At 39.9% G+C, this 25,866-nt stretch overlaps 3 protein-coding genes across 7 annotated transcripts in view; 1 reads left to right on the forward strand and 2 right to left on the reverse strand.

The window, feature by feature from the left end:
• The window catches only part of PDCD11 (programmed cell death 11), a 40,730-nt gene extending 33,526 nt beyond the window's left edge, over window positions 1-7,204 (reverse strand). The window contains exons 1-6 of one of the 2 annotated variants that reach the window (XM_074373694.1): window positions 7,068-7,204; window positions 5,554-5,666; window positions 4,574-4,705; window positions 3,395-3,562; window positions 1,838-1,999; window positions 118-241 (exon numbers count right to left, since the gene is read on the reverse strand). In XM_074373694.1, the coding sequence (XP_074229795.1) occupies window positions 118-241; window positions 1,838-1,999; window positions 3,395-3,562; window positions 4,574-4,705; window positions 5,554-5,655 (688 nt within the window). In that variant the 5' untranslated portion in view covers window positions 5,656-5,666; window positions 7,068-7,204. The remainder of the gene's footprint in view (window positions 1-117; window positions 242-1,837; window positions 2,000-3,394; window positions 3,563-4,573; window positions 4,706-5,553; window positions 5,667-7,067) is intronic. The other variant, XM_074373693.1, reaches the window with a different exon arrangement.
• Window positions 7,205-7,280: 76 nt separating this feature from the next.
• On the forward strand, window positions 7,281-12,698 carry ATP5MK (ATP synthase membrane subunit k). Of its 4 annotated transcripts, XM_045507456.2 has the most exons (5): window positions 7,298-7,409; window positions 8,892-8,917; window positions 10,903-10,998; window positions 11,088-11,180; window positions 12,595-12,698. In XM_045507456.2, exons 3-4 carry the CDS (start codon window positions 10,912-10,914, stop codon window positions 11,175-11,177), a joined length of 177 nt encoding a protein of 58 aa, XP_045363412.2. In that variant the 5' UTR covers window positions 7,298-7,409; window positions 8,892-8,917; window positions 10,903-10,911; the 3' UTR covers window positions 11,178-11,180; window positions 12,595-12,698. The 4 variants fall into 4 exon arrangements, with proteins under 4 accessions (XP_074229798.1, XP_045363411.2, XP_045363412.2 ...); XM_074373697.1 differs by lacking the exon at window positions 8,892-8,917 and having other exon boundaries at window positions 7,281-7,302; XM_045507455.2 differs by lacking the exon at window positions 8,892-8,917 and having other exon boundaries at window positions 7,283-7,409.
• TAF5 (TATA-box binding protein associated factor 5) lies at window positions 12,683-25,749 on the reverse strand. Its single transcript, XM_074373695.1, has 11 exons — window positions 25,188-25,749; window positions 22,911-23,148; window positions 19,376-19,691; window positions 18,456-18,619; window positions 18,210-18,345; window positions 17,448-17,568; window positions 16,569-16,698; window positions 15,247-15,411; window positions 14,436-14,613; window positions 14,073-14,250; window positions 12,683-13,753 (listed from the first exon to the last, which is right to left on the reverse strand). Exons 1-11 carry the CDS (start codon window positions 25,744-25,746, stop codon window positions 13,536-13,538), a joined length of 2,403 nt encoding a protein of 800 aa, XP_074229796.1. The 5' UTR covers window positions 25,747-25,749; the 3' UTR covers window positions 12,683-13,535.
• Window positions 25,750-25,866: the final 117 nt, after the last annotated feature.

Consider the following 25,866-nt stretch of genomic DNA (forward strand, 5'->3'; position numbering starts at 1 on the left):
TGATTTTAGCAAAGCCAAGCAGCCTTTAAGGTCACCACTCCGTCATTTTACTTACCGAAGTGGCATCTAAATATAATCCCCACACAACCATGTACCGGCCCCTCTTCATCCCCTCACCTTTGTTCTTCTGTCGGATGTACTCCTGGGCTTTCTGCAGTGGCAGAAAAGCTCTGGCCCCACCAACACCAATGTCCACTAGGTAGCCATGGTCTTCCAGGCTGGACACAGTGCCTGTGAGCAGCTGGAGGAAGAAAAAGCATTCTCCAAAGTTCAAAAGTCAAAGGTCAAAGGATATATGAACAAACATCCATTACCAAACATGACTGCTCCCACCATCAATCTCCATACATCATCCCATAATCCCACGCAGCCTTCCACTTTAACTTTAAACCTCAATCCAGGGAGTAGGGGTAGATATAGCTCAATGGTAGAGTGTGTTCTTAGCATGCAAGAGGTCCTGGGTTCAGTCACCAGTCTTTACTTAAAAAAAAAAAAAAAAAAAACCCAAAAAACCTCAATCCCTAAAACACAGGGAATATCGTCATATTTTATTACAACTATACATGGGGTATAACCTATAAAAACTGTGTCACTATATTGTACACCTGTAACATGCATAATATTGTGCCTCAATTATACTTCAATTTAAAAAAAATTTTTTTAAAGAAAAGGAAAAAACCCCTCAATCCCACTAGAGAATAGAAGAGTAAAAGACATCTTAATTCTCCCAGGATTTGGAGGATCTTATGGTTTCCAGACAGTGAAGAGTTGAATAATGGAATGACAGAAGTGGAGGTCTCTCCACTGGAGGATTTTCAAAAGACAGGAAAGGCTTTCATGTTATACAAAGAGAGATAAACCAGACAGCCTTGCACGGTCACTCCCAGTGCCATGACTAATGAGAATTCAGAACTACTACTCTTCTGTCATCATGACTTTTCTAAGCACCTCCAAGACATTAAAAAAAAAAAAATCTTGCCAACCTCCTTTATATTTCATGGGAGGCACTGTGGCATTCAAATCTGGCTCTGACACTTATGAGCTATTTGGTCTTTGGCCACTTAAACCTTTTTCAGTCTATTTTCTCAGACATACAAGAAGGATCTCTATCAGCCTCACAGGGTTGCTATAAAAATTTCTTTGGAACAGCACCTATCAAACAGCAGCTTCTCAGCACCTGTCAATTTCCTACAACTTGGCTTACTTTTATTTCCCTTTTTACTCAACTTTTAGGGCCTGTCCCAAACTCCACTGCTTCTAACCAAACGTTACAAAATCATATTGATCTCCTTCCTCTCAAGTGAGTATAGTTCATGAGTGTGTTTTGTACCTACTTAACTTGGAGGTGCTGAGCGAGGATGAATTTCCCCTGAATCTCTACAGGACCGGGAGGTTCAGTGGCAGACTACCTGTTAGTACAACTGACAGACTCACTGCCCTGTCTACCCTGTCTCTTGTTCTCAGAGAGCAGTCCTCAAGCATACACCCCAAATGCCAATGGCTTAAGGCTTATCTGTGAAGAAGTCTTGGTAAGATAAGGTACTTCAAGGAACTCCTTCTCACCCTTACTAAGATTTCCTTGGAGGCATTTTTTTTTCCTACCAGCACATCTTGGACTTGCTTTCCCTGTCTACCCTCCAAAGTAATGTGATTAGGTTCAAGCCTTCAATTTCCATCAAGAGCCCAAAACACTCTGGAGAACCCCCACCCCCAGGGAAAGACCCACCCCATGTGTAACAGTTAAGCTGAAAGTGAAAGGCAGTCTACACACACCCAAGGAGGCAGGAAAGGGAGAAGGCACGTCGCCTGCTCCTCTTCCCTGGCCCCAGATACGTACCATGCCGGATTTCAGGGCTTCAGCACTCAGCACTTTGTTGACATTTTTGGGGTTCAGAGATAGCTTGATATTCTTTTTGCCCCTCTGAGTGATGCTCAGACTGCTCACCACACATCTCACCAGCATTCCAGGTGAGAAGAGCTCAGGCAAGCTGACCAGGTCCTGCATAATACAAATGAGGAAGACTTGATACGCACCCTTCCCCTGAACTGAGAATTCATTGCACGGCTCTGGCTCAATGTTTTTTTATCCTTAGATCCCAAAGAGCCCAAAAGGTGGATGAAGATAGTAACTGCTCGCCCACAAAGGAGGATGGGTCTGTGGCCAAGTCACAGTCTTAAATTACAGCAAAAGGCCTCCAAACATCTCCACACAATGGGTAAAAGAGAGATGACTTGTCAAAAGAATCCTCTACGTTTTCTGTCTCTACTTCCTCACCTCCTACTTCCTCACCTCCTACTCACTCTTCAGCTCCCGACAGTCTGCATTCCACGCCCTCACTCCATACTTCATCCCCCAAGAAAATCTATCAGTGACTTCCATGTTGCTAAATCCAGCAGTCCATCTTACACTCCTTCTCTTACGTGACCTTTACAAAGCATTTAACATCGGTGCTCTTTCTCTCTTAAAACATTTCCTCCCGTCTTCTAAGACCCTTTAATCACTGATTTTCTTCTTTACCTCTCTGGCCCCATGTTCCTCCTTTTATCCAGCAATTAAAATACAGGATTTACTCTTGGCTCAGTCTTTCAGTCTCCTCTCATTCTGAGCAACTTCCTCCCCCTTTACAGTTTCAACTACTACCTATACAAAGAAGTCTCACACACTCATATTTCTACCCCAGACTCCCTTGAGCTTCAGGATCACCTATCTACTGGTTGTCTCAACTGCACCTCAAACTCAACATAACAAAAAAATCAAATTACGATCATCTCTCCCAATCCGGTCCCCTTTCAGGGTTTCACATCTCAGGATAGCATGACTGTCAAGTCATGCTGAACAGAAATCTAGGACTCATTTTCGACACTTCTCACAGCCTCACCACCCATATCAACTCCACCACTAGGCACTGACTTTACCTCCTCAGTCCTCAGTAAATCCTGAACGCAAGCTGCCATCAATCTCAGAGACTGGACTATGGCAATAACCTCGTAACTAGTCTCTAAGCAATATTCGTGCCTCTTCAATTTATTCTCTATGCTGTCTACATGTCACCTAACCCAATGAGAACATTTCAAGGGTTTCCCATTGATTCTAGAAAAACCAATCTTTAACACGGTCTGCCCTCCACCCAACTCTCTAGCCTCCCACACACCACCAGCCCCTGCTCTCTCTGCTCCAGCCACACTGGCCTTCTCTCTGCTACACATCAGGCTCCTTCTGCCTCAACTCCCTCCCTTCTTTCTCTAGCATAACCTCATCCTTCCATCTCAACTCAGGCTTCCTTTCCTCAGGTACCTTGTACCTTTCCTTCTTAATGCTTAGCAAAGGTGTAATTTTACATCTCTTTGTGTACTGCTTATTTCCAGTTACAGATTTCATCCAGGTTTCCCTTACCTGCAGAGGTTCCTCTTGTGCCACCTGCTCATTCAGCTTTTCAGTGTAAGCATCACAGATTTCAGTCACTTGCACAACCCCCTGGAGGCCATTGGGGAGGCTAATCACCAGGTCCAGTTCATTTACCTCTTTCACGCAACCCAGAATCCGCATCCCCTCACATAGGGACTAGAAGAGAAAGAGTGAAATATGTACAACAGGGAGGAGAACAATGATTGGGGAGGTTGGGGGTGGGGTGGGGTGTCAGGCTTCTGGTACCAATGTCCCAACTCTGACATATAAAAGCCACAGGAGATTCACATGTGTATATGTCAGTACACTCATCAAGCATCTGACTGAGCACCACGAAAAGCTTAAATTATACAACAGCGTTTACAGCCCAAGGATGCTGCTGGGCACTCTCGCCTTTTCCTTTATTCCAAGCAACCTAAATTCAAATGCCTGGCAGGCATCATGATACAGGGCGCAGGCCAGCAGAGACAATGGCAGTCTGGAGTGTGCATGCCATGTCTAAACAGTGCAATCACTATTCTACTCCGTGTGGCTACAAACATGAGGGAGTGTGAGCTTGTATGGTCAGCACTTTCAAATTTTAACAAGCCAGAAATTTTTATACAAAATTTTTTAGTTTTCTAATGTTGGCACCCAGTTAAACATTTTTTTTTAAGTAGCACACAGGACAAATAAAATACTTCTGTAGGCCGAATCTGAATCTATCCCTTCAGAATCATTTGACTTTTTTTCCTTTTTTACAACTAACATGGATCAGACTTATCTAAAAATTTAAGGAACACAATAAGACTGCTTCACTTCTCTGAGATAGTTCCCACGTCTATAAAACGAAAAGGCAGAATAAGAGTGACTGCTAACTTGATTCATTGTTCTAACCTATGAATCTACTAAAATACAAGTTCCCTGAGGACATTGGAATGAGGGACTCAGCAATTAAAAAGAATAACAAACAAAACAAACTACAACAAAAACATGATCACAGGCACTGATTAATAACTGAGGAAAATGATGCTCAATTCTGAACAAAAAAATGGAAGAATCTCTACAGACACAAGTTATATACATATGAAAAGAATGAAAGAAAAATAAGGAAGGAAGAAGAACATATACAAACTTAATTAAGCAACCCAGAGAGTTTGCTTAAAACAAAATCAAGCTTTAACACACCTCCTTATTAAGGATTTCAAACTTCTCTCTTACAAACTTGCTGCTTTCTCTCTTTTCAATTTTCAGCTTTTTTGCTTGTGCTGGTCTTTTCTGGTTCTTTTTCCTTTTGGTGGATTCTTCTTCAGTAGAAATCTAAAGGGGGAAAAAAGATCCAAAAGAATGAAAAGCAGCAATCCTGGCCCTTCCCTCTAGTCTCAAGCTTCTGTGATCTTGCTTTGTTACTCCTCCACTCCACTCCACTCCCAACTATTCCTTTAATTCCTGTCTCCATTCCAATGCTCCCTTTGCCTAAAATATGAGCTCCGTTTTCAAAATCTGTTCTCAAAAGCCCCTTCTCTCCTGTGTTCTTCCTCCCTTAACTGGGATAGACATGGGGGTTCCAGAAGAAGCAATTTGGAACAATGTCCGAAAATAAAAGGTGGGGTCACAAAGACCCAAGTTAAACTGTCATCTCCACCATAACAAGCTGTGGGGTTTCAGCAAAATTATATAACCTCTCTGGGCCTCAGCTCCTCACCATGCAATGGTGATCTCTACTTCTCAGTACAGCTGGAAAGATTACATAAAATAGACATAAGGCCATACAATCAAATGTTAGTTCCCTTCCCTCTTGCATTTGGAGCACAGCCTACTCTAGGTGAAGATTTCAAATTTTAAAGCAAATTATGATCATTTTATATACAAGAACCTCATTTTAAAATGCAATGATCAAACTGCTTCTTCTCCATCCTTAACCAACATGGTACAAAGTTCCTAAGAATAAGAAACAACAGCACTGCAAACTCAAATACTAAATACCATGTTTCAAAAGATATAGCCTTGTGGTGGTATGGACTCTCTAACAAGTTCAGTTTATAAAAGTGGATTTCAAAAATAAGCCAGTCTGGGAAATAATACATTCTCAGACAAGGCACATTCTTCATAAGGACACCAGAGAGAAAGTGTTCAGTGAGTCTTACCAAAAAAAGCACACCACTTACATCAAATAAGTTGTCATGTTCAACTGAGTACTGGAAAGCTTTCTCTGATTTGTGGGTCTTTCTTGTACCCCCTCGGGGGAAGCTTTCTTCCATGTTTGCCATGTTTGGGCCTCCTAAAAACAATGCAAAGAGTTGGTGAGATGTAACCTTGGCATCAGATTTCCTAAAGGCTGTGATCCACAGGCAAGATATAGAGCCTTCTAGCACCAGAGTGCTAGACAGCATTCACGACTAAAAAATAGATGGTTTGATGCCAGGCAACAGATAATCCATAATTTATCTTTCCAAAGGTCTTTGATTCAACACCACAAGTCCACACATTTTCCTCCAGAAAAAGAAGTTATAGATTCAATGTAGTAAATATCATTAAGCAGCTTCAGTTAAGTCACAGATACACAAACAAACATATAACCCCCTACCTTCAAAGAATATGTATATTTAAAAAAAATTTTTTTTAAATGGAGGTACTGGGGAAGGAACCCAGGAGCTTATGCATGCTAAGCACCTGCTTTACCACTGAGCTATTCCCCACCCCAGAACATGCATACTTTTAAGAGGATAATACAATTATGCAAATAAGTTAAAGTATAAATCAGATTATAAACTACTGACAAAACATAGAAAATAATGAGGCTTCAGTAAAGGAGGCAAACTTCCTAAAGAAGATGCCTTTGAGCTGAATGTTAAAAGATGAACAGGATTTGGACAGATGGAAAGGGAAAAGCAGAAGGAATGTGAGGAAAAGGATGGAATAGGAAAAGCCAATTTCAATAAGCACCAGCAATATGTCTGTCAAACAACCGCTCAAAAGCCTGCTTTTGCCTTTGAAGAACTGTTCAACTAGACCACAAGGTGAATAAAGCTTAAAAAGGAGCTTAGGCTTTTGTGTGGAAGATCTTTAATTAGATATGAGTAAATTAACGTTTACTTTGGCAAGTCAGAGCCTTAAGTAGGGTAAAAGAACAGTAGTCAAAAAATATGTGTACTGCAGGGTACAGATTGGACAGGAAGAGAAAGAACTGAAGGAAGGTACGCTGGGTAGAAGGATTCAATTACAGTACAACAGAGAACCATGAGACCAGAACTGGGTATAAGTGAGAACGGAATATAAGAGGGGTTGGTTCTGAGAGACACTTGGGAGTAAGAATCTAGAAAGGCTTGAGACTGTGTAAGAGGTGGGGAACTCAAAGCAGTCTAGGAGTTGGAATCAGGAGTGGATGTGTGTTTCTGAGAAACAGGAAAATGCAGTTGGGTCCAGTTTGCTGGGAATTTGACCCTAAATCTCATCTCAGACAAGGGGAAACTGAAGCTTCAAAGAGTAAAGCGACCCAGGGGCAGAGACTTAAGCTACGCCCCGGGGACAGATCCTGACGTTACAGGAGCCACTCGAGCAGAGCCGGCTTCTGAGCGGGGACTGGCACTGCAGGTACATGGCAGGGACCCGTAGGACCTAGTCCTGGGACAGATCTGGAAGCCACAACGTTTCCTCCTTTGTCGCCTTTGCCCGTACTCACCAGCCCCGGGACGCCAGCACTTCTACTTTGGAGGCCGCGCCACTGTAATCACGCACGCGGAGTCTACTACACCGGAAGCCCAACGCTCCTCTTCCGGAAGCGTGGGCGGGCTCAACGCCCTACTTCCGTTACTACACGGTACTAAGTCCTAAAGGGCAGGGGGAGGCGATTGAGATACCGGAAGCGGAAGGGCGGGACTTCTAACTGTAGCCAATCGACGCGGAAGGCAGAATAGGTAAGGCCTGTTGAACGCGTGCGGGGGAGGCGGCTTCTTCCGGGTGGGCCGAGGGGCAGCTGCGTACACTGAAGGACACAGGCTGCGGAGTTGGTGTCTTTTGGAAGGTAGGTGGGGAGGGAGCCCGGGTTTGGACCTCGCGCATCCGCTTTGCGAGGCTTGCCTAGAATCCGACTTGTTCCTGGTCCGGGCACACCGCGAGTTTTTTGCTTTGGTGGGGTGAGAGTGGTGGTGAGTCGAAAAAAATTAGGGAAAATTAGGGCCGGGCGAGAGGGTTCGGACAGTGACCCGGAAGCCTCGGTGCGAGGTAAAGGCCTCTCCACCCCCAGCTCCTAAAAGCCCTTAGGATACATTTTCCAGTGGAGAAAAATGAGGCGCGCAGCGAAGGGAGTCCCCCAAGGTCACCCAGTGACGTTAACATTGGACGAGAACTCAGGCTTCTGACCCTACCTTCGGTTAAATGACCCTCTTCTCTGTATGCCCAAAGCAGTTTGTTTCCAGTGAGCTGTGCTTAGAAAGCTGGCCAGCCAGGCCTCCTTTAGCCAGGCTGTGCTACCGTCTTTGTCAAGCGGGCCTGCACTTCGCCAGGCCCGCGATAAGCGGGTTAAATTTCAGTCTGTGTTTGGTCAGCGGAAAGGCATTTTCTAGGAGGTAGCGAGAACAGAGAGCTGTAAACTTGAAGTGCAGGTGGCTGCTTCTGGTACCTGAGCGGCTCTCACTCTTTTTTGCCTCCTTCACTTAATGATCTCAGCATTCCAGGTAGGTGTCCATACAGGAAAACAGCAGTATCAAGAAACAGAAAATGGGTTGGATAGGTGTAGCTCAAGTGGTAGAGCACAGTCTTAGCATACACAAGTTCCTGGATTCAATCTCCACTACTGCCTCTAAAAATAAATAAATAAGTAAACCTAACTACCAACCCCTGCAAAAAAAAAAAAAAAAAAAAAACAGAAAATGGAAAAGGCAGTTGGTCAAAACTTTGGGCCTTTTCTGGAATGCCCATTTCACTGGTGAAGAGAGGCATGAAAAATTAAATGTATTGAATAGTGGTTCGCTTCTTAATTAGAAACAAAAGGGAAGATCCTATCGCTTAGATTTTGCCATAGGCTTCCGTTTAACAATTAGTATGGTTATTTTTAGCCTTAGGTAATTTTCTCCTTCATTAATGTCTTCTTAAGTATGATTTAAAAGCAAGTATCAGTTCAATTATTCCACAAAGGACACTAACACAAAGATTCCTGATCTTTGCCCAAAAGTACCTGCAGTTTGCTGACGGTACAAATCAATAGTTTGCAGGCTTTGGTCCAGTTGTTTATTAGCAACATTCCACTTCCTCCTCCATCTCAGCGTTTGAAGAGTCTTCCTTTAAGATCTAGACTAAATTGCAATTCCTATACCATGCCCTTCGCTGCAGTCAGAATTAGTTCTCTGTGACACCAGCCTTCCTTCTATATTGTGTAGAGATAAATTAAAACACCTTAATCTTCTTTAAGTTGGACACCACATTCTCCTGAAATTTTTTGTTAGACACAAGGTAGTGGGGATTGTTAGTTAATAATTTGACAAAGTTAAGCCCTTGTTTTCTGTAGTTTCTCCTAGAAACCCACTTGATGCTGTAAGAATCCAAAAATCTATCCTGAAGATAATAGAAAAGCATGTTTTTAGTAAATTGGCTGAAATGAGATAATATAAAAGCTACATCATAAAGATTTCTTTTAATGGAGATTTTCCTCCTTGGACTGGACTGGCCAAGGCTCCTGAGGAGGCCTAAGGAAGTTTGGAATCCTTCATTGCTCCATGAACCTTGAAACCGTTCACGATTAAGATCATTTGTCCACATTTTCATTGCCAATTCTATGCACGTGAATGCCTCTGGAGGCCTTTGAATGGTAAAGAGGAGAGTGCCAGTTTCCATAGCAACAGCTTCCTCAGAGGTGTCTCCCACTCTTTCATCAAGAGCCAGCTGAGTCACTGCCACTGCCTACCAATCTCGACCGGACCTCGACCGGCTCGTCTATGTTGCCAACCGACTCGGCGTGGCGTCGGTCGTGGTAGATAGGCGGTCATACAGACGAATTTTCGAGTGGTGTTCTGATGACCTTTGAATATGCCTTTACTATCTTTTTAATTTTGAAAGAAATACATGCTGTTGTAAAATACATACGTTCTATAGGTGTAGCCCGTCTTAAAAGTTTGCTATATGTTCTTACAGGGTTTTGTTTTGTTTTTTTAATATGTAATCACTAATAAGCATTTGGTTTTCTATTTCTGTTACTGCAATGTTTTTAAACTTTAACATGTATTAGAATCACCCAGAGGGCATATTACAACAGATGCTGGGTGCCAGTTTCTGATTCAATAGGCCTGAGAAATTGGGTTTCTAAGAAATTTTCACTGATGCTGACAGTCTAGGAACCAGACTTTGAGAATCATTGATGTGCTCTATAATGTCCAGAAATAGGATTTTTTTAATGTTTAACATTACATAGGGACATCGTTCTGTGTCAGTACGTAAAGATCTATGTGCATGGGAATATCTTTCCCTGTCTATATATAAAGATCTACATGCATTTTATTTCCTCCAATGGAAACTCATTTATGTCTCTTGTAGGTGGATTTTTGGTTCTGCCAGTTTTTTATTTTCATAAACTACATTTCAGTTACCATCCTTGAACCATTAGCATCGTTCCACTTTGTAACATTTCTAAAAGGATAAATTCCTAGAGAACAAATGAGCCAGCTAGATGAAAGGGTATACGAATTTTATAATTTGATAGATATTGCAAAATTGCACATTAAGAATGTTACACCAGTTTATTTACACTCCCTCCAGGCAACAGAGGGACTGTTTATTTTCCCACATTCTCACTACTACTGCTTACTATAAACTTATCTTTTCTACTCTGATAGTTAGATTTTAGTCTCATTTTACATTTCTTTGATCATGCGTTTATCTTTCTATGTTTCACATTTTTACTTTGGCCACCTTTGTATTTTCTCTTGCCTAAGATGATTAAAATATTTACCCATGTATTTTTCAGCATTTTTGGTTTCAGCTTCCTCACCACCAGCAGTATGTATCAACTCAATCTAGTAAATGATCCCTTCTCTCCCTTCACATGGAGGTCCTAAAATAGTTATAGGAAAAATTGTAAAAAGAAGGGTTGCAAGGTGAGCTGTTTAGTTGCTGGCTACCTCTATGAGAAACTTTGAAAAGTATCACAAGCTCCACTAGCTTTCAACTAGTCTTAAAACTGACTAATTCCATGTACAGTACACTATGGCATAGATAGAGCCAGCAATGAAAGCAGGTTACATTGGGTTGGACGATGGACTTAAGAGACTACTGTGTTCTCCTCCTATGCTGAGTGATTTGATGTATATTCTGGAGTGTTGAGTAATAGCAACCAAGATAAAGTCCTTCTTTCCAAAAATTTCTTATCAGCAAGATTTTTTTCCACCACTTTGCTGCTTTGTTGGGTGAGGCATATATAAAATTTGCAATATTTATATGCAATGACTTTTTGAATTTTTTAATTAAAAATTTTTCTTTTAAATTGCATCCAAACCAATGTATTCCTTTCTTTCTTTTCTTAAAAGACTGAAATCATGGCAGGTCCAGAAACTGATGCCCAATTCCATTTCACTGGCATCAAAAAATATTTCAACTCTTACACTCTCACAGGGAGAATGAATGTAAGTATTAATGATACCTTTAAGCAGTTATGTTTTAGAGTAATACAGGTGTGACAACAGCCTTGTTTACTTTTTCCTTTCTTTTTCAGTGTGTTCTGGCCACATATGGAAGCATTGCTTTGTTAGTCTTATACTTCAAGTTAAGGTCTAAAAAAACTGCAGCTGTGAAAGCAACATAAATGGTAAGGAGTTAACATTTAAAAGTTTATAACTAAGCCTTTTGATGTTAGGGTTCCCCCCCACCATAAAAGTGTCTTGTCATTGTGCAAAATTTATTAAAGAAAAAAATAGAAAAATATTGCCCATGTCCCATTACCCTGAAAACTTGTGTTAACTTTTTTTTATGTATTTGGTTTCCAATGGCTATGATTCATATCTGTAATTTTGTCTTACAACATGTGTTTTCTGTAATTTGAATGCATGAGTGCTCATGGATATATGCTTTATTTTACAGAGGAAATGTCTCCTATTAGAATTTTTTTAAATATAAATAACATTACAGTGAACACTTTAGAGCATGAAGTTTTTATATCTGTGATTGTTCTCTTAGGCTGAAGTGTTTTCCCAAAGCGTTGTGGGGCACCCAGCTTTGTGCCCCAGGTGATGTTGAATAATGTCAGTTTCTGATTTTTGTTAATTTGTTGAGTGAAAATTTTTTTTGATGAAGTTGTGTATTTTTGTTTACCATTTACATTTTTAACATTCTCTGTGTGTGGCAATGTTGAATAATGTCAGTTTCTGATTTTTGTTCACTTGATGAGTAAAAATAATTTTTCTGATGAAGTTGTATATTTTTGTTTGCCATTTGTATTTTTAACATTTTCTTCATGTGTTTTTCTCGTGTAACAATGGGGACTTTCTTTTTGTGAAGAGCTTTCTCGATATGCTTTTTGTAGTAATTAATCAACCTTTTAAATCAGTTGCAAATGTTTTTACTAGTTCGCTTGCTAGTTTCAAATTTTTATGTAAGTAATTCTGTCTTTTCCTTAAATCCCTCAGATTTTGTTTTCTTATAGTGCCATCCAGTCTCCATTTGCCCTTGCTTGAGTGAATAAATATTTAGTGTGTTAGCAGATGATGTGCAAAAAACCCAAAACCCAGATCTAATGTAGTTATCTATAACAGAAAAATTTTCTTCCACTATTAAAAGCTTTTCCAATCCCAAAACTGTTGACTTAGGGGACTGCGTATCCTAGAATGCTGTGTGGTCCGTTACTTATTCTTGACAAACAGGTGGTTTTTTGCCCCGTTTTTCTTATTAGGTACCTCCTAATTTTGTTTTTCTAATGAGGATACTACCACCTTCTCTGTTTTCTAGTGTTTACAATGTTACTTTATGTACTAGGCTTTTCCAATGGTATATGATTAGGATCATTCTGAATTATTGGCAGCTTTTTGTTCAAGATGGAGTGTTAGGTTAAACTGTGTTAAGCTGAGAGACACCTAAATTTTGAGGGGTAACTGACTCCTTTGAGATTCTAATGAATTTGCATTAATTTCAGGGAGGTTCCTGGATAGTCCTGTAGGAGTAATTACTAAGTCTTAAAGGTAGAGTTGAACACATTTGTGTCTAAACTATTTTTACTTTGTTTATAGGATCCTAAACTGTACCTCATCTGTTAAGTTCCCACGCCTGAAGAAGCTAATGTCAGCTCATCATGTGATACTCAATTTGTACAATAAATTATGAACCTGGAAAAGCTGGTTGTCTTTATTTACAAGATATCAAAAATATAAAAATTGTACAAAATGCAACAAAGGCAAAAAAACTGGCAGTGACTTGGTCTAAATCTCTTAGTTTCCCAAAGCAAGGCTCAGTACTGGAGGTAAGCAACTGAAATGTCTGTCTGACTTCAAGTGTCCTAGGTTGTATGTAGCCATTTTAGCTGAAGTAGAACATGGAAGTTAATTTCTTCACCTGGTTTATAGAATGTTTGTTTGGGTGCACTCAAAATCCAAAAGGTATAAATTCAGATGTCAGTGGATGGTTGTACTTCATCTATTTCTCAGAAAGGAACTGTAGTTCACCTACCCAGTTACGTACATTCCACTAATCATGAGCCAAGCAAAAATGTTAGTGGATCATTTAACATAGTACTTGAGTGCCATACAGTAACTACATTTTTACAGCAGAAACATACATGCTCATAGAATTCTTCAGCTAAAATTCAAGATGGTATTATTATTACTCAATTTGAATCTTGAAGCAAGATGAATTATTGAAATCACTTGATTTTTTTTCTAGACATAATAAATTAAAATAGCATTTGAACAGAAAATGCATAGTTTCCACACAATCCAAAGCACCATAAATGTCCCCTCCACGAACATAATACCTCTTATTCAACTAACGGAAATTAGTTAAATGTGGTTGCTATAGAAACGTGGAACTGTCCTGTTCAGATTTTCCAAGCAGCATACTTCCAGATCCATATAGACAAAACATTCTTTGTAGCTTAAATATTAATCACTGAGGTATTTGCTTTTAGTCTCCCTTTTTAAAACAGTAGCTTCCAGAGGTCTTTAATACCGATGGTTTATTGTGGACTATAAGCTCCTGCAGCTAGAACCAAGTTTCTTCGAGTAAAATGGAGGTGTACAACTGGTGTTGATTTGGTCATATATGTTCCCAACAATAACTCCTGTGAATTCTCAGGTAAATTTATATGGCCGGTGGCTGTAGTAAAGTCATCAGTCTCTAAATCTTCAAATGCTTTGACAGCATCCCATAACCGGACTGTATTATCCATTGAACCTAAGAGGAAATCAAAGGAAATCATTTAGTAGCATCTACCATATTTAGATGCTGACATTCTGTCAAGTAATTTATGCATTTACTGTATATTTCTGATGAAGAAATCTGAACTTGGTTAACAACTCTTTTCCCTCTAAAGAAGCATTTCAAGCAGTAGTTTAACCTGAGAAGTCAATATACATGTAGGTGACACTCTGGAATCATTGCTAAGGAGAAGCAAAACCTAAAACAGCAGACCTTAATTTTGCAATTGTCAACATTGTGTTTCCTTTAAATGTACCATTGACCCATTACTGCAAAGCCATTTCTAGTCACTTACCTGATGCCAAAATTTCACCATCTCTACTAAATCTTAGTGAACAGACTGTATCAGTGTGACCTTTTAATTCTCCAACCATCAAACCATGTCCAATATCCCAAAGGAGTACTCTGCCATCTGTTGCTCCTGTAGCCAGGAATCTCCCATTGGGAGAAAATGTTAAGGAGTGAATTGGTCCCTAGAAAAGTTGGAAAAAAGGTTATCAGAAGTAGGGTTAAAAATACCTAAGAAAGTAAGGCAAAAGTTAGAATTACAAAGTTCAGTGGTATGAACAGTATCTTTAATGTGTATGTCTCACTGGTTATTTTTTAAACTTATCTCAAAAAGAACCTTGAATGCTGGAATAATAAAGGTGTAAAATACCTTGTGTCCAGTGAAGATCCTTACACAGTTCCCATTCAGGACATCCCAGAGCCTCACAGTTCTGTCTGCAGAGCCCGTAGCAACATAATTAGAATTTGGGTGGAATCTGGTACAATTCACATCGGCAAGATGGCCAGCAAATATCCTTAAAGGCTGGTAGTGGTCTGTAGCCCAGAGCCTTCAAAAAAAAAAAAAAAAATTGAAAACAAAAGATAATTAGCAGTTAACTGTGAAATACCAAAATCCTATCCAAAATAAATATAGAAACATCCAAGTGAAATGTTAGCTCCAAATGGGTCCCCCTCATTAGTTACCTGAGCGAAGAAAGATGGAATGTCTGAGACTAAACATTCTTAAGAACTAAACTGATCTGGTACAAAAGTTTTTTAATCCTATAATCCTTTAGTTCTCTGTATGTACACCCCCGTACCTCACTCAACTCTTAGTCTAACCCGCAGAAAAGTATTTTTCCCTAGTTCTGATCACCACATGGTTTATAACCCATGCTACCTCAATTCTGAACTTTTAAGGACATGACAGGAAAACAAAGGTGCTCACAGTGGTTGTGAAAGACAGTTTCGCATCTGGTGGCGGGCAGGGGAAGAGCATGGACTCTACAGACATGACTGCAGACAAGGTAAGAGTCCTATCCCAAATTCATTTTCAAATAAGGACCTATAAATGCTGACATTCTCAAAAAGTTGTTACTGAATAAAAGTGAAAATGAGTTTGGTTGGAGTTTGCAATTACCACAAGAAAAATTCTGTTTGTTCCTTGAACAGACCCCGTCACAAGATCACAACATTCTTACCGAGCTACTCGGTCGTGGCCCCCTGACACAAAATAGTATCCGTATGGAGAAAACTGTGTGTCCCACACTGGATAGTTGTGTCCTTTATATCCCACCAAGCAAGTAAATGTTTGAAGACTCCACAATCTAACAGTTCCATCCTCTGAAGAGGAAAGCAGATAGTTCCTGAGAGAAGAGAAAGTAATATATTTGATTCCTAAAATAATTTAGTTACCTGTCCATCTTTTGCATATATTTGAATGTATTAAATGTAGCTAACTGACATGCTACTTATCTCACTTTTAATTTATACATGAAATCCACAGTAGATAACAAGAGTTGAAAGTACTAACTACTGTTAGTCATAACACTGTATCTACTGAGTACCTACTAAATGAGGTTAGATTATTTTAAAAACATATCTCTTAAAAGGAAAATCACAATTCTTTAGGAGAAAAAAAATACCAACAGGTAATGACAAAAAGTACGGTCAGATTGGTAAACTGAGAAGGGCTTCTAAGAAATGTGATATGTCACTTAAAACTCAGTAAATTTTTTACTTTAAAATGGAGATGCAATTTTCATATCCTGTACAAGTTGTGTAAGAATTTTAAAGTAAACATCTTTTGGACCAAAAAAAAAAAAAAAGCAAAAACAACACTACAGACATGCCATTAATACCCTACCTTCATCAGGGCTAAATACAAAAGCTGAACTACTCAGAAAGTAATAAGGTTTTCACTGAAATCAGAAGTTTCCCTTGAGTAAAAATGTACTATCTGGCTAAACCCTATAAAACAACAAAAATCCTCATTCTCAGTTTCATAAAGATGAAAATCTTGATGGATTGAAAGCTATTATCTATCCAATAAGATATAGGTAGTATTATGAAAACAAAATACCCTCCCCCATTTCTACAGAATGTTAGAGATCATGAAAAATAGGCAAACACCTTTTGTGGGTTTTAAATTCCCTTTACACTATTCCCCTAGTTCTTCTGATTATACAAAGATAAGTCAATTGATAGCAGTAGCCACAAAACCCAAGGCAGGAACCCAAAGAAGCAATTCAACCCTTACTGGAGTTACAAAACTGAAGCTAATTTTTATAACTGGCAAACCCTGAAGCTATTCATCTTGATTCTGTAAATTTGGGTATTGTATATTAGTACCCCAAGATGAATTAGCAGATGGCAAGATTCTCAAAGATAATGAATAATAGGCAACCATGAGATTTTTCTAACAGATTTTTCCCCAACATTTGCATAATGTTTCCAGTAGTTAACACTCATATAGTCCCAACGTAATACTGCAGTATTTAATTTTTATTGTTTGGTATTTTACCTATCCGGACTGAAGCTGGCTCCATAGACAGGCCCACTGTGACCATACAAAATCTTCAACTCACTTGCTGTTTTCTCATCCATGATTCTTTCTAAGACATCATCTGATTCTTTATCTATGAGGCTAAGATCTAAAATGGTCCAGAAATATTAATTTTTAAAAGGACATTAATTAAAACATTTTAAGACAATTACATCACAGTTTAAGAGAACAACTAACATTTGAACAGTTTCTCCTACATACCAACCACTGTGCAAATGCCTCTAAATTAGCTGCTATCATCCCAGTGGATAAGAGAAAAAAATGAGGTTCAGAACAGTTAAATTATATGCCAGAGTGCACACAGCTTAGTGTTGAAACTAGAACTGAAACTCAAATTTGTCAACTATATCACAATGTTTCAAAAATTTATAAAACTACAGAAATACTAAATTATCAAAAATGTATTATCTAGTTTAAACAACACAATTAGCAAGAAACTTTCTTTAAAATGAAATCCTAACCTTATTAGTTCATTTTAGCCATTTTTATGGCTAAAACAGAAAGTACTCTCCCATTTACTTAAAGGTTTTTTTTTAAATTCACAAAAAAACAACCAAAATAGGAGAGTTTTAACCTTAGGGAGTTTTCTAGCCTTATCCCCTCATTCTACAGATGAGAAAACCGAGGCTCAAAAAAGTTAAACCAGTGTAGCACCCCAGTCTCCTGATTGCCACTCCAATGCACTTTTCACTGTTGGGAATGTTGTTAGCCATTTTGACTTAAAAGTAAAATCAAGTGAAAGTCTGCTGAGATTACAATGTCTTATGTATATTCCATGGGATCAAGATTGGTGTAAACTAATGATGAATTTACATCCTGACAAGTCATCTCTGTTACCTGCTGCTTGTTTGACACTACGAAGCTTTTTGGGTGTCACAGACCACACTCTGACAGTTGAATCTGCAAAACCTCCAGCAATCAAACTAGAATCATCAGTGACATCCACCGCAGTGAGACCCTGCCAATAAAAATGTTAAAAAAAATTTTTTAATTAGAAAAAAGCCTTACACTGTTTTTGGGGAAAAAATTACAATCACATCTTAGAGAATACATAATGATAGGCATTTTTCTCATATAAAAGATTATTTGAGATTTCATTCTCCTATGAAATCCATCGTTTGAAAGCATGTACTTTGAGAACATACAATCATTTACCCACTTTTTGCCCTCCAAGTTTGGAGTGCAGATGTTAGTCATGTTTGTACTTCACTAAATATATCCTCGCACCCTATTATATATAGAGTCTATAAAGATACGAAGAATTATTAAGTTTACAGTAAGTACTTAAAGTCAAGTTCAAGAGAGATGAACCACACAGCTTCCTTCTTCTAAAGGCTAGCAGAATTCTGATCAGTGAAACAAAGGCCACAAATAAGCAAGATTTTAGGACCTACAAGTTGTTAAAGGTCTTTCAAACATTACCTTCTATCTGTTCTGAGCAGTATCTAATTCTCCTTCCCTAACTGCTTTAAGCCATATTTACATCAAGAGTTTAAATAAGAAAACTCCATTTTAGTTAACACATCTAAGTTTCTTTTAATGGTAATCACCATTCTAACATGACTCTCCAGGCAGACACTGCCCAACTGTTTTACCAACCTGGTAAGCATTGAGGAATGTATAGAAACAAATGGAGGGTAAACAATCTGGCCCGAGGCGCACTCGTTTGGTGGTTTCTTTCATATTCATTATCTTATCCAGCTTATCTGAATCTTTCAACTCAGGAAGAGGGATTCTGTGAAAGAAAAACAGACTAGAAATTACTCTGAGTATTAAGAAACTTGAACCATCTATAATGTATCGCCTTATACCTCTACACATGTTCGTGAGGTTTTTTTCCCTCACCTGTTTTGAGGTGGAGCATTGGGATCTTGTTTTTTGCTTTTGGATCCAATACTATCTTTTTTAGGCTTCTTCTTTTTAGGTTTCCCTTCTTCATTTTCTCCTTCTTCATCCTCATCATCCAAAGGCACCTCAATTTCTGGCTCTTTTAATAAACCAAAAAATACCTACGAGTAAAAAGAGCCAATTTTTTAAAATGACCTTTTTGTTCATTAATACATCCTTTTCCTATCTTGATAGGAGGAATCACAATTACAGTATGGTCATTATTATCCTGAAGCAGATTCTGTACTTGTCTACCCAATAGCCAATCTCCCCTTCTTCCTTACTAACAGAACCCTGATTTAGTTGGAGCAGCACTATGCTCAGTTAAAATCATTTCTGTTCCAAGTTCCTTGCAGCTAGGAATGGCCATATAATATCATTCTGGTCAACAGATGTACACACAAATATACTGGGCAGTGCTTTAGAAAACAAAACTGTTTTCCTGATAAAAAGAGAGAGATTCAGCAGGTATATGTCTCTCATCCTCCCCCTTCTGCCTTCCTGGAACACAGTTGTAAAGCTACAGCTGCAATAGCCATCTGTGAGCACAAGGAAGAAAGTCACATTCTGAAGATGGCAGAGCAGAAAGTAGAAGGAGCCAGGGTCCTTGAGGGCACTGTGGAGCGCTCACACCAGTCTAGGAGGGTCTTCCTCTTTAATTCATTTTACTTGTTTCAGCCATTGCAGTCAGGGTTCTGTTAAAGGCAGCCATTCCCAAATTCTTACTAATATATACATCATCCTTAGAACATGAAACTTAGTATACAGTGTAAAATTATTCCCAAACTAGCTATAAGAAAAATGTGTAAATTATGTAGATGGAAATGCTACAGTTTTTCATAATCTGCATTATATAGTTCTTAGGTTTATTCCCATACCTTTGATTTGTTTGCCTCTCGTTTAGCCTCTCCTGCCAAACTTCCCACCATCGCATCTATCTGTTGCTTACTACGCGGCATCCCATCAAAGATGTCAATGTAGAGGTGCTCCTGAACTATGTTCCATATCTGATTGTTCTGTTTCTCCTGAAGATGCCTCTTCAAGAGTTGGTACGAGTCTCGGGAAATACGCAGAACAAATTTACTTGTTCGAAAATCCAACATGGTCTCATTCCCTTTCATGTGTTCCTTTTTGGTAAGACTAGATAATACTCGTAGGTCATCCTGGTAATAACATTCCTGATCTCCATGGAACCTGTTTCAGTGATTTTAAAAAGTCATTTTTCAATGTAATCATTAAGGGATCTGCCTCTCCCCCATATATTTATAAACATCCTAGAATATTTTCAACGTAGTAGTCTGAATAATCCTGGACTAAGCTGTAGGATCAGAAGTAACACATTTCAAAATGATCACAATTCATTTCTGAATTCATCCTAAAAATGACCAATCTAATTCTCTAATGAAATGCATTAGAAACATTTTAAGAGAATTTGAAATAAATACCATAAGTGAATGAATGATAAGATACGCATCATTGGTAGACAGTCTAATTTGAATGCCACCATTGGTAGACATTTGAAAACGTTAGAATCTTTGCTCTACTAAATTTTATGTTCTCTCAAAACCCACTTTTTAAAACTTTTTATTATGGGATATTTCAAACATATACAAAAGTAGAAACTAGTATAATGACTCAATATACCAATCACCCAGCCTCTCACCCATAATTAATGCATGACATGCTCATAAAACCAACCATTAGTAATAATTTCTTATCTTAATACCAGATGTAAATATTAAACATCACTATTTTAATAACATGACTTAAGAACAAACATGTTGATATCAAAGAGTAAGCACTCCCATTTACTCATCATTACCATCATTACCAAAGGCAATTAAGTAAAGCTTTCAGCTTTGGTGACAATTAGTAAATTTAAATGTACTTTTATTTCTACAAATCTTAATTCCTAATAAAGTCAAATGTAAAGATCATATATTGACATTCACTAAGAACAGTAAACAATGCAAAAACATTTAGAAAACAATGATTAAACATAAGATACTAGGACTCTAGCACTGACAAGACACATAGCCTATGGATTCCTAAACTGTTACCTGTGTTACTCTATTATGACTCATCAAGACACAAGTTTCTGTCCAAGATTTGAATAAAATTAGAAATCTCAGCCTCCTGGTGTTTATATTAGTCACTGCTCATAACCTCACTGAGCATGGGGTCCTGGCAAGGGCTGAGACTGTCCATGACAAGGAGACAGAATCCCCTAGGAGATTCCAGCTTCCTATGTAAGGAGATGACTGCACCATGACACTGGAAGAGGAAGAGGTTTTTCAATAACAGTAAGAAAAATTAGCTTACAAATTCTGTCACCATCAGCCTTAATTTTTTTTTTTTCCAAATACACTGAGCTACAGAACATTTGCTTTATATACCTTCTATTAGGCATTGTAGAATGATGAATGAATATAATGGCACAGAAGCAGGAGTCCTGAGTTCTATTATTCCTCTATTACCACAGCCTTCATTACCTGACAAGTCCTAGCTTCTGGGTCTAATGCTTGTATTAAAGAGCTCGCATTCAGACTGTTAAGCACCGTCTCCTTCTTAAACACTCCTTTTCTTTGGCTTCTTTAACTCAACACTTTCCTAGTTTTCTTCCTGCTTTACTAGCTTCTCCTTTTATCTCTCTTCTACTTGGCCATCTCTTCTACTCCAAATGGTGGAATTCCTCAAGGTTCGGGCCTAGCCCACTCACTGACTTATTTCATACTGCCTCCTAGACAAGCCCATCTCTATCCATCAATACTGCACACAACTCCAATTTATGGCTCCATCTCTACTTCTCCTCTGAGGTCCAGAGCCTTATATATCATCCATCTATCAACCTGACATCTCTTAAACGAGTCAAAGGCATATTCAAATCTAAACTCCAGATTATTCCAAACCCTGACAAACCCAGTACTCTTCTAGGGCTTTCTATCTCAGTGAAGAGCACCCCTATTCAGTTAGGGTAGCCAGAAACCTAGGGGTAATCAATTACACTTTCATCTCCCTTACCTCCACAGCCAATCCTTCACCAAGTGCCTCACAAATATGTCTACTTCCCTTCACCAACACTATCACACCCTAGTTCACTGTTTCTCAACAGGGGTGCTAATAGAATTTGAGGCAGAACAATTCTTTCCTAAGGACTACCTGCACATACTGGAACTTTTGGTATCCCTAAGCCACCTGATCCTCCAGCCTAGTCATTATGACAACCAAAAACATCTCCACTTTCAAATAGCCTAGGGGAGAGAGGAATAATATTACCCCCAGTTGAGAACCACAACAATAACCTCCAAAATGGTCAATCTATGATTACTTTATAGTTCCCCCACCATCTGTTTTCCTCACTGCATAAAGATCCTTTCAAAATGGAAATCTAATAAGGACAAGGTTCTTCAATGACTTCTGTAGCAGAGATGTCTCACTGTCCCCAAATACCCATTTTTTCTTTCTTCCTCCACACCAGAACACCTGAATATTAGCTGAGCACACAGACACCTACATAAAGACCACATTTCCTACCTCCAGTGGCAGGTGTGGCCACTGACTAATGACATTAAAAAGGGAAAAGTATATGCAACTTCCAGGAAGGATGTATGCCCTCCAGTGTTACAGCAGACTGTAACACTGACGTGAGTGCTTAGGGCTGGAGAGTCACCTTGTACCACAGGTGGAACTGTATGACAAGGATGTTAAAGCAACAAGATCGAGAGAGTCTAAGTCCTTGATAATCAAGGACTCCATACCAGTTCTGGACTGCCTACCTTCAAGAGAGAGGGAAACAAATTTTTATCATATTTAAGCCTCTATTGTTTGTGTTTCCAGTTACTCTCAGTCTAATTTAACACAGCTTCATATTGCTCTTAGGATAAAAGCAAAAATAAACTTTTATTTATGTCAGTATTGTTTGAATTTTCAGCGAATCTCAGCCAAATCTAATCCTACCCAATATAACCCGCTACTGCTATTAAGATAAACAAAACCCTTAGCATGGCCCAAGAACTTGCCTGTTCCAGACCCTAACCAACTGTCCAGCTTCATGTTATACCACACCCCCCCACCCCTATACTCTCCTCCAGCCACACTGGTCTTCTTTTGTCTCTGTACCTACTATGATCCATCCTGCCATAGAGCTGTCACACATGCTTTTCCTTTTTCTATTTCTCTGGTTAACTCCTACCCAATCTTCAGACCTTATATCAATCATCACTTCTCTGGGACCCTTCCCTGACTTCTCCAACTAGATCAAACCCCTCACTGTAGTTCTCATAATACCAGGTACCTCTTCTTCATAAAGTACTTTTTGAGTTGCAATCTTACATTTGTGTAGTTACAGATGTGTATATACATTATATATATGTGCTATATATACATATTTTATATATATATAAATTCACATACTTCTCAAAGAATGATTTTGCTTCATTCTCATGTTGATTGTAGACGAGTTCCAAGTACATGTGTACAAATAGGGGATAAAAGAGTTGGGATAACTCTGCCCGATGGCAGTCCAAGGAACATTCAATGAAGTGTTTCAGTCCACTATAGTATTCTTCATACATTGTGGGGTCTCCTTGTTGGTTGTAGGCTGATAGCACGGCACTGACATCCGGCTGGTCCTCCACAGCTACACTTCCAACTGTTTAAAAAACAAAAAACAACTTTCAAGAAAATGACCTGACACGTACCAAGAGACTAAGGCTGTTTTGCTAAGGTCCAGAGGTGAACTGTTTCTCACATGTTTGTCCCTTTCCTTTCAAACTCTCTTCCCCAACACGATCACATAATCTTTTAATGGGATTCACTTTGTTTCTGTCACCCATTCAAAACTCCCTCGGTATGTCCGTATCTTAAAATAAAATTTTCAAATCAATAACAAAAAGATTCAGTATTTTTCCTGGAGCTACTTATTTTAAAGACAAATTTTATAAAACATGGTATGTGCAAGTCAAAAAAGTGTATTAATCTTTTCTCAAGGCTCAGTTGCAAATGGCACCCACTACCACCAAGCCAAGCCCTGGCTTAACACTCCTAGCTCTCTGAGCTACATAAGTACTTTGTAACTTTCCCGTAACACATCCCATACTGTGTTACCTTCACATATGTACATCTATCATTCTGTATAAAATATAAACATGTTAATAGTGAGGAGAATTTGCCTTATTTATATTTCTAAAAGATAAATCTATTTTATATGCTTAAAACATTTCTATAACCACCATTTGAAGCAGAAAACATGAATATTTATTTCTAATATAGCAATAACAAACTATGATACATCTGTCAATTGAATCAGTTTGTTGGAAATTTTAAAGTTGCAATTACACTACTGTTATGCTCTTTACTACACAAATTTTATAAGTACTTTTGGTTATTCTGATGACGTCTTTTCCTCCTTACTGGTTTCTGAGATACAGTATAAAAAATAGGTCGTTTCTGAAGAGATGAAAGATTATAGCAAAATAACCAACAACATAATTCATCCATCTTATAGTTCATTCACAAAACTCTGCATTTAGGAAAGATTTCTCTCAATCACATTTGCACACATTTCTACTTATGGCTTACAATGCTACGTATTCATTCGCTTCTGGCAATGCTGCAAAGATTAGGTCTCATAAATACAGATTAATTTGGCTAGAGGCTCTACATCTCTTATTGGTTCAGGATCACCTTTGAGACTTTATAGTGTTTTGTGTTGTTTTGCTGGGAAAAGGGGGAAAGGGGGAGCCTCAGGTGTCAGTAATGGATACTAGGCATAAGCTTATCAGTGTCAGACACTTTACATATATTATAACTAAATTTCACAATAACCCATTTAACAGAGGGAAATAAAAAAAGCTCAAGCTTTGGAAGAATAATAATCAGCACCACACAAGCAAAAGCAACACAGACACTGAACTCCGGTCTGTCCAACCAAAGATTGTTCCTAAATGAATGGTTTCAAACTTCGCCATACATCAATACCCGCTTGGAAGAATTTATTTAAAAATGCAGATTCCCAAGCTGTAGTCATGGCCAAGAGGTTAAGGCGATGGACTAAAAAAATGCAGATTCCCAGACTCCACCTGCACAGAGTCTGACTCACTAAGTCTGAAGTGACGCCCAGAAAATGCATTCCCTTAAATGATTTAAACTAACGATAGTCAGCCTACGTTTTGAGAAATACTGGCTACACTATGTTCCGTCACTCCCTGGCTGTGTGGTCCAAAGCAAGCCCCTTGGCCTTTCTCAGTCTGTGTTCTCGTCTCTAAAATAGAGGTACGGTCTACCTCATAGTGGAACTCTGAGAATTAAGGTGTATAACTTGAAGTATTTATAGTAAAATGACAGTAGTACAGAGCTGTACAAATATCGTTAATGCACCCCTGCCCAAGGCTCAAAAGCCCAAATAAGAGGAAAGGGACCGAAAGCCTGAAGGTCTCTGCCTCTCCGAGCCCACCGTCCTCATACATCCCTAGGCTCAAGAGCTCTCCACAGCCTCTCGCTGGAACTGACAGCTCGGAAGAGGGTTTGACTGCGCAGCCGGCGCACTAGGGAAAGGGGCGGGCATGTGGCCCTAGAGGCGGGCCCAGGAAATTCAAAACAAGCCCGCAGAGGTGCAGGCCTGCCAGCCTCTGCCTTCCCGGCTAGCTCCCCTCCGTGCCGGTCCTGCCTCTCCGGGACCCCGCGGCTCACCTTTCCCCGGAGCTGCAGGACCTGTTGCTAAGACCGGGACGGCGGCGGCCCCCGAAGCGCCGCTGCCCGGAGGGTCGGGGGCCGCAGGACCAGGAGCCGAGGCGGTGACCCGGCTGAGAAGCGTGCTAGCCGCCTCAGCGCTGGCGCCGTCCGCCTCTCCCGGGGCTCCGGAGCCCGCCACTGCCTCCTCCAATAGCCGGGCCTCACGGCGCAGCGCCTCTTCGGCCTCGCGGAGGTTGCTCTGCCGTAGAAACTGCAGCACGGCCAGCAGAGTCTGCCGGTCGTGAGGAGCGCCAGCCTCTGGAGCAGCGGCGGACACCGGGGCCGCCCCCGCCGGGGCAACGGCGGAGACAGCCACCGTGGGTTTGGGGGTCCCACCATCCCCGCCGGCCGACGACGACGCCGCAACGTTCCCACCGCCGCCGTTCGGGCCGTTGTTGGTTGTGCCGCCGCCACCCTCGCCAGCGCCGTCCCCCGCCTGTGGAGGTAGCAGCGCCGGCGGTCCTTCAGACTCTAACTTGACCGCCACCTCCGTCTGCTCCTCCGCCAGCGCCGCCATCTTGCGGCTTAGCCACCTCGCGCCGTCAAGCGTGATTGCGTTTTCGCCACATGGAGGGCGGGGAGGAGCGTTTTACGACAGCTCTGGGAGGCAATTTACGGCAGTAGGAGGGGCGAGAAA

The sequence above is a fragment of the Camelus bactrianus genome, chromosome 11 (genome assembly GCF_048773025.1).
Source record: "Camelus bactrianus isolate YW-2024 breed Bactrian camel chromosome 11, ASM4877302v1, whole genome shotgun sequence".
Taxonomy (NCBI): domain Eukaryota; kingdom Metazoa; phylum Chordata; class Mammalia; order Artiodactyla; family Camelidae; genus Camelus; species Camelus bactrianus.

Excerpts from the sequence above, each read along its gene's own strand:
- ATP5MK (XM_074373696.1), top strand. Across the intron at positions 10,999-11,087 it reads CTCTCACAGGGAGAATGAAT|TGTGTTCTGGCCACATATGG; the intron begins GTAAGTATTAAT and ends TTTCTTTTTCAG.
- TAF5 (XM_074373695.1), bottom strand. The coding sequence starts at position 25,746 with ATGGCGGCGCTGGCGGAGGAGCAGACGGAGGTGGCGGTCAAGTTAGAG. Across the intron at positions 18,620-19,375 it reads GAGAGGCAAACAAATCAAAG|GTATTTTTTGGTTTATTAAA; the intron begins GTATGGGAATAA and ends TTTTACTCGTAG. Across the intron at positions 13,754-14,072 it reads TGGTGAAATTTTGGCATCAG|GTTCAATGGATAATACAGTC; the intron begins GTAAGTGACTAG and ends ATTTCCTCTTAG.